This window comes from Taurulus bubalis, assembly GCF_910589615.1.
Source record: "Taurulus bubalis genome assembly, chromosome: 5".
Taxonomy (NCBI): Eukaryota; Metazoa; Chordata; class Actinopteri; order Perciformes; family Cottidae; genus Taurulus; species Taurulus bubalis.
Window position 1 is genome coordinate 8,328,422 of NC_136593.1, and position 7,919 is coordinate 8,336,340.

Consider the following 7,919-nt stretch of genomic DNA (forward strand, 5'->3'; position numbering starts at 1 on the left):
GCCATATATTTTATTTAGCTGGTTGTTTCAATGATATAAAGCTATTATAACTATTAATTTAATTCTTTGCAAAATATTTTCTGAATTAATTGATAATCTATCAATCTATAAACTAGTACAAATGTGCCAATGTTCTTTTGACGTAGCCTGCCCTTGTCCTCGGCAGTGGCAGCGTATCATTCACTCTGCTGAGAGGGTGATTGGCTGCAATCTGCCCCTCCATGACTTGTTCGCCTCCAAGACCCTGAAGGCAGGTAAGATTGTAGCCGACGGCTCTCCCCCTGGACACAAACTGTTGGAGTCCCTTCCCTCTGGCAGGAGCCTGCGGTCCATCAGGACCAAGACCTCACGCCACAAGAACAGTTTCTTCAAGCTACAGTCGGGTTCATCAACAAAGCCCTTGAGTCGTATACAGACTAATAGTCTGGGTATTTCCTCCTCTGCCTCATCAATTTTGGTCAAACCTATATGGAGGCCAACTTTTTAGAGGTGCAACACTAAAAGAATGCTTTGTCATTTCGGGAAGATGAAAAAATCATCACCATTCTCATGTCTGTTCAGTATATATCACAACCGCCGGCAGCCAGTTAGCTTAGCTTAGCATAAAGACTGGAATTGGGAAAACAGCTAGCCTCAATCTGTCTAAAAGTAACAAAATGTGTTTATCAGCAGTTTGAAAGCTCATTAATCAATACGTTATATCTTGTTTTGTTGTTTTAGCAATACAGAAACCGAGGGAAGTTACTGTACGTATTAAACAAACAAAATGGAGGTGATTGATGTGAGTGTGTGTGTGTCACACCTGGAGAGGCTCTCCTTCAGTCAAGGTTCAAGGTTGTTCACATGCCACCAGAGAGTCTGTGAATGAGCACTTTTACAACACAGGGCCCCTGCACGTGTTATTCAAGTTATGCAGTGTGTAGTGAGCGAGTGAGTGAGTATGTGACTGAGTGTATGGGGGCGAGAGGGTCAGATATCAGGAGGTGTTTTTCTCTGCAGATAAACCCATTGACTCACAGAGCTGGTATAAAAAAGCTGATTAACAAAATTCATCAAATTAGGGTTTTCTATTTAGATTCTCTTCCTGCTTGCTTTACATGCACTTATGTATAAGATAGCTTCACATTTGCCAATTAGATTGTATTTTAAGCGGCCACATCTAGAAACCAATTGTAATCACTGAACCTGTGAGGGAGCTACCCACACACACGCACGCACGCACGCACGCACGCACACACACACACACACACACACACACACACACACACACACACACACACACACACACACACACACAGAGGCTGCAATCTGTCAAATATTTGTCCACGGTGCAGAAGTGTGGCAGTAGTATTTGCTCTGCCAAAGTTTCGTTTCTTCCAATTGCGGGTCGCTCTTAAACGCGGTTCAAGCGAACCGCGTCACCTCTGATGTGGCCCGTGTGTTTATTTATTAAGGGGAGGGGTGGGGGCGGGGGAGGGGTGGACTTCCTCGGTCTATCTGGGGTCATGCCCTCCCAACGTGGATAAATGAATGGTGGGCTCGACGGCCACACCATGCAGGACCGGTCGCTGATTGGTTCAGTGCACGGCAGGAATAAACACTCTCAGTGTATATATATGTCGTGGTAAGGTGTGACACTTCTAAGAAACGAGAAACTCCCCAAGATAAAAGAAGAAGAAGAAGAAGAATTAGAAGAAGAAGAATTAGAAGAAGAAGAAGAAGAAGAAGAAGAAGAAGAAGAAGAAGAAGAAGAAGAAGAAGAAGAAGAAGAAGAAGAAGAAGAAGAAGAAGAGCTGTGATTGAACATTAAACTATTCCGTTTTTTCTTTTTCTTTCTTTAAATCTACACGTTTGAAGATGAGGTCGCAAATCCAAAAGGTTCCTCAGATTGTCGAGTTTCTGAAGAAGAAGTCCGTGGGGCTGCAGCACTTCAAGCCCACATCCTCGGTGTGCGTCCTGGAGGAGAAGGATGCTGTGGAGGTTGCGCGCTGCCCGCACGCTGCCTCCAGAGCGCGCAGCCTGGACGCGATCCCCGGACCCACCAACTGGCCGATCGTCGGGAGTCTGGTGCAACTCCTCCGGAAAGGAGGTCTGACAAGACAACACGAGGCGCTGGTACAGTAACATTAATAACGTTTTTAATATAATTTGTGTTAAATTGTTTCCTCAGCAAAATGTTTTTGTTTTTTTACGAATAGAAACGACGTTGCATATTTAAATTGAATGACTTTGACGAATGACTCTTTCAACTTATCTTAGGTTGATTATCATAAGAAATTCGGCAAGATCTTCCGGATGAAGCTGGGCTCCTTTGAGTCGGTGCACATCGGCGCACCTTGCTTGCTGGAGGCGCTCTATCGGAAGGAGGGAAATTACCCTCAGAGACTGGAGATCAAACCCTGGACCGCGTACAGAGACCTGAGAGACGAGGCGTACGGGCTCCTCATTCTGTAAGTACACGTGTTTATTCATATAGAAAGGCGCAGCTTCACGTTGAAATTTAGTCACAGTTGTTTTAAAAGCCGGTGGTGTATTTATTTGCAGGGAGGGGAAAGACTGGCAGAGAGTGAGGAGCGCTTTTCAGCAGAAGCTCATGAAACCAACCGAGGTGGTGAAGCTCGATCGCAAAATAAATGAGGTAAGAAGACACTGAAAATATCGGACGTGGTGTTCATACTCGTATTTATGATCGATGCCTGACAGCTGTTCTCCGTAAATGCAGGTGTTGTTGGACTTCGTTGGCAGAATTGGACAAATAAACGTCAGTGGGAAGATTGAGGACTTGTACTTCGAGCTGAATAAATGGTCGTTTGAGAGTAAGTTCAACTATTTTATACATTAATCATTTGTGCTACACGTGGATAATTTAATTATCAAGTAGTGATTATTGTCTTGATATTGTTTGTCCATCAACTGTGCAAAAAAAGTGGAAAAAAGGGATGAAAATCAAATCAAAAACATACTTTTTGCTTTCATATAAGTCATTATGTTGACCCAATGCATTTGGCTGTATTCATAATAGCAGTTAGACATGCCATGTTATTTGACCTTTATGATACAGGTCAAATAACATGGTCAAATAACAGGTCAAATAACATGGCATGAAGACCAGTAGATAATTTGTTATATCTAAAAGTCAATAGAGATATCAAATTATTTTGAAGACTGCCGTGAAAACAGTGAGGTTCTGAGTCTCAATCTTTGCTTTTCTTTGTCATTCAGCCATCTGCCTCGTTCTCTACGACAAGAGGTTTGGTCTTCTGCAGGAGAAAGTCAACGAGGAAGCCATGAACTTCATCACTGCCGTGAAAACAGTGAGTACGCCTGTGGTTTGGTCCACTCGTTGGGACGATCGGTGATACGATGAGCCAGTAGAAACATCGTAGTTTGTCCGGCTCCTCTCAAGCGGAGCTCAGCTGGTGAGGTCAGCTAGTCACTGGGATTTGACATACTGGGTCAAACCAGTATCATTCACAGTCAGGAGGTGATAAGACTCATATGGTCTCACAGGGCAAAGGATGCAAGAAACAACAGAAGATCTTGATAACATAGCTGCATCAAAGTGAGATGATTATATTTAAAACACCCCGTCCTCTTTGTCTGTCTGTGTAGATGATGAGCACGTTTGGCATGATGATGGTCACACCGGTGGAGCTTCACAAGAGACTCAACACCAAAACGTGGCAGGACCACACGACGGCGTGGGACCGCATCTTCAGCACAGGTAATAACACACACAAATGAATATTACAGAACCGATAACTCTCATTTCACAAAGTTGCAGCACAGCTTGAGCTCAGTTATAGGCAGAGGAGAGATAGTGAGGACAGGAGGGAGGGAAGGGGGGTGTTGAACTGAGTGCCTTAGTGTTTTTTGTGTACTTGGCACTCTGAGTAAACGGCAGCCAGAGTCATAGTAAACCGTGTGACCTAAGAGGGAGATATCTGCCTAATATTTGTTGTAGCCCTAGGTGGGAGGGGAGAGGGAGGCGGAGGAAGACCGTGATGCTGAAGGGCCTGTAAAGTGCCCTCTTGGGTGCCCCTATTATAGATAAAAACATGCCCAAACACACAATCCGATGCATGAGTCCTACAGGGAAAAGGAAAACTCAAAGAAACCCAACTTGATCCGAATTACAAACAACAACATTGGACACATAATAGTATTCAACCATTTCAGAAAATAGCACAAACATTTACCGACACGACGGCTTGAAATGTCTCGTTCTGTCCGACCTCCTGTCGAAAAAAGAAAAATAAAGAAAGATACTTTTTACAGTGATGTAAAAACAAGCAAATCCTCATGTTGGAGAAGCTGGACTGGCAAATATTTGGCATTTTTACTCAATCAATATATCAATTTATTGTCTCAGCACAAGGTCTTATTCAGCTCCAAACAAGCCAAACGATCAGATTCCTCAGTGTAGGCGCATCAGTTAAAAATGTGATATTATTTATTGTCAGTATCACAGAAAACTGTATGTATTTGTCATATTGTCATGGCTTTCCAAACTAAGTGCACCGACAAAGAGGAGCCCTGGTAACGTGTAGAAATGAGCAATGGAACGTAACACTGAATTGCACCAAATCCCTATGAGACATCTTTACATCTTTACTATTTCCTGTTTCCTCAGCCAAAGTCTACATCGACAAGAGGCTGACGAAGAACGACGTCAGAGATCCGGATGACTTAATCGGTGACATCTTACACCAGAGCAGTCTCTCCAAGAAGGAGCTGTACGCCGCCATCACAGAGCTGCAAATCGGAGGAGTTGAGACAGTGAGCAACTTTTTGTACTTCAAAGAAACATATTTCATTGAAAGAAATAGTGTGATATTTTGCGAACGAGTTAAATGAGAAGATGGAGACCACTCTCCTTTTGGAACTGTGCACGATGGAGTCTCGGAACTTTACAGATGTGTTGTTGTCGAGTTTGAATACTCTTAAATTTGAATTATCTTAAAGAAAAATAGATCACATGGCGGTAGAGCAGAAGCCATATGGTTAAAGACGCGGATTAACCTTTTAATAGGCCCCTTTCGCCTATTTTCCTGCTCAACCTCTAAAAACAAACAGGTGCTGCAGTTACAGTGCTTCTAAAGCGGAAAATGTATGCCATGTGGATGTGACTGAAGATCCCTATAGGGACCCCAAACATTCCTCAGCTCCCTTCAGGACCCCACTGAGGAATGCACTAAGAGTAGCTGCCTCAATAAGTGACATCTCCCCTCTCCTTCTCCCTCTTTCTCTCTCTCTCTCTCGTTGTGCTTACGTTTCTCAGACCGCCAACAGTATGCTGTGGGCTATCTTCAACCTGTCCCGTAACCCTGACGCCCAGAATAAGTTGCTGGCGGAGATTAAAGCGGTGGTTGCTCCCGACCAGGACCCATGTGGAGAGCACATCAAGAGCATGCCCTACCTCAAGGCCTGCCTCAAGGAGTCCATGAGGTACAGTACAAGGGACAGGGTCGCTACAAAAAAGCTACTACAATCACATTATGAGAAATGATAAGCAGGCAACACACTGCAGTGACTTCCATTGGCGGTATATGTCCAACTATTTTGATTTATCTATTTATAAGGACACAACACATTATGTGTTAGCCAGCTGGCTAATTTTCTATTGCAATTCTTTGGCGATATGTTACATATAAATTATTCAGACAGAAGACACCATAAAAACAGCAAAGGCAACAGCATGAGCCTTCTGAAGACAAAGGCTGCAAAAATATAAATACAGTAATGCGTTAACAATGTCCACTGGTCAGTACATTTACCAATGTAACATGTCATGACATCCACCGATTAATTTCCTATCAGACTCACTGGCTGCATCATGATTTCTCAGTGGGTTACCACGGAGATTAAGGTGAAAACATCACACACATGACTGCCTCCATTACATGGGATACGCAGGCAAGACTGGTGACAACCAGTGTGGTCTCATCTTAAACCCCACGGTCATGTTCAAGTCATTACATAACCCTTAACACAGGTTTCTTTACAGTTCTTCTCGTGCGGTCCCAAGTTGCCAAACATGTTTTTCAAGGCTAACGCCATGGCCATATGACCCCTGACGGGAGATTATATCTCACATCATTTTACACTGTGAAAAACATCAGAAGTATGTTTAACTCCCGTTAAAGAGCTTAGATATGTGTGTTATGCTTTGCCATAGCGTCACTGAGGACATATTCTCATGCGCTTTTTTTCTCTTTTCCTTCAAATTCTTACAGGTTATCGCCATCAGTCCCTTTCACCAGCAGGACTCTGGACAAAGACACTGTGTTGGGAGATTATGCCATTCCCAAAGGGGTAAGTGGCTTAGTTCTTGTTAACATACATATTGACTGATGAAGCGTGTTACAAAAAAGACGCTCACATACTGTACAAAGTCTAAATGCAGCAAATGTTTAAGTTTGTGCAACTCTGCAAACTGCATGACATGATCAGATTTACAGTAACACTACTGTACTCTTGCAATCTACTGTACTATCTATTTCATTTATCTTTAGCGAGCAACTGAAAATCCTACTAATAATGTACCAATGCTTTAATTGTGATTTTCCTTCATTTACAGACCGTTTTAATGATAAACAGCCATGCACTGGGCTCCAACGAGGAATACTTTGACGATGGGAAGCGGTTCAAACCTGAGCGCTGGCTGCGGGAGAACAACACCATCAACCCCTTCGCCTACGTTCCCTTCGGCATCGGAAAGAGGATGTGCATCGGCCGCCGGCTGGCGGAGCTGCAGCTACATCTGGCTATGTGCTGGGTAAGATCACACAACGTTCCGTTCGGTTCATAATTCAGTTCAGTTCGGACAATCAGGCGGATTGTTCTCGGAGCTTTAAATCGATTTATCAAATCCAACTCTGCTTGTGTTTCTTACAGCTGGTGAGAGACTATGAGATCGTGGCAACAGATAATGAGCCGCTCGACGTGATCCATTCAGGACTTTTAGTCCCCAGCAGAGAACTTCCCGTTGCTTTCATTAAGCGATGAGGTAAGGAGGTGTCTCTACTTAGATCTACAATGTTTGCTTTAAAAAGAGTTAGACAAGAAGATTGATCCAACTCTCATCTGTTCATTAAATATGAAGCTAAAGCCTGTCAGCTTAGCTTAGCACAGAGACTGGAAACATGGGGAAACCAGTAGCCCGGGTCTGTCAAATGCAGCACCACTAAAGCTCACAAATTAAAACATTATTACTGGTTTTCAAACAACAGATACTCCGGTAAGCAACCAAATATAAGTATGCCCTGTTAAACAGCATATTATTGTTTTCTACGTGTATCAGACGATATATAATGTGTTTATTAGTGAGCTACATATTGAACAGAGCCAGGCTACCTGTTTCCAGTCTTTGTGTTAAGCTAAGCTAACTGACAGTAGCTTTATATTTACTGAACAGATATGAGTGATATAAATGTTCTTATCTCACTCAAAACCAGACAGTGAATCCACGTTTAATCCACAATGTCAAACTCCAACTTTAAGTCTTATGTTACTTTAATTTAGCTTTCTCAACACTGTGGCATTCACACTAATTCCTTATTTATTCTTTCCCTCAGCTCCCTATTCAACTCTTGTGGACGTAGTGACAGAAAGATGATACCTCTGTTGCCGAGGCCCTGATGGTCCAGCGACTCCCTGTATTGCTGCTCTGTAAATAGAACAAATATGTAGACATTATTATACATGTAATCATGCCACAAATACCTCAAACTTATTTAAAACTATTTCTTATGACTGATAATGACTGACCAAAATACCAGTTGTCATGTTCAAATTGAATGTTGTACCAAGGCAGCTGTGTATGTAAATGTCTAACTATTTCTTGTTCTTGTTTAATACTTATATATATTCATGCATATGTATATTTGTCATTGTGTATATAAAGTGCCATTATAATA

The 7,919-nt window shown here is 42.6% G+C and overlaps 1 protein-coding gene across 1 annotated transcript; it reads left to right on the forward strand.

Annotated features, from left to right (window-relative positions):
* The first annotated feature begins 1,667 nt into the window (after positions 1–1,667).
* cyp24a1 (cytochrome P450, family 24, subfamily A, polypeptide 1) lies at positions 1,668–7,919 on the forward strand. The gene is made up of 12 exons (XM_079218545.1): positions 1,668–2,115; positions 2,260–2,450; positions 2,545–2,638; positions 2,723–2,816; positions 3,223–3,314; positions 3,613–3,724; positions 4,634–4,779; positions 5,282–5,448; positions 6,237–6,315; positions 6,581–6,778; positions 6,898–7,009; positions 7,578–7,919. Exons 1-11 carry the CDS (start codon positions 1,858–1,860, stop codon positions 7,006–7,008), a joined length of 1,542 nt encoding a protein of 513 aa, XP_079074671.1. The 5' UTR covers positions 1,668–1,857; the 3' UTR covers position 7,009; positions 7,578–7,919.

Coding starts and splice junctions, on each gene's coding strand:
- cyp24a1 (XM_079218545.1), top strand. CDS start 1,858: ATGAGGTCGCAAATCCAAAAGGTTCCTCAGATTGTCGAGTTTCTGAAG. Junction 2,116..2,259: donor CAAGACAACACGAGGCGCTG/GTACAGTAACAT, acceptor AACTTATCTTAG/GTTGATTATCATAAGAAATT. Junction 2,451..2,544: donor GCGTACGGGCTCCTCATTCT/GTAAGTACACGT, acceptor ATTTATTTGCAG/GGAGGGGAAAGACTGGCAGA.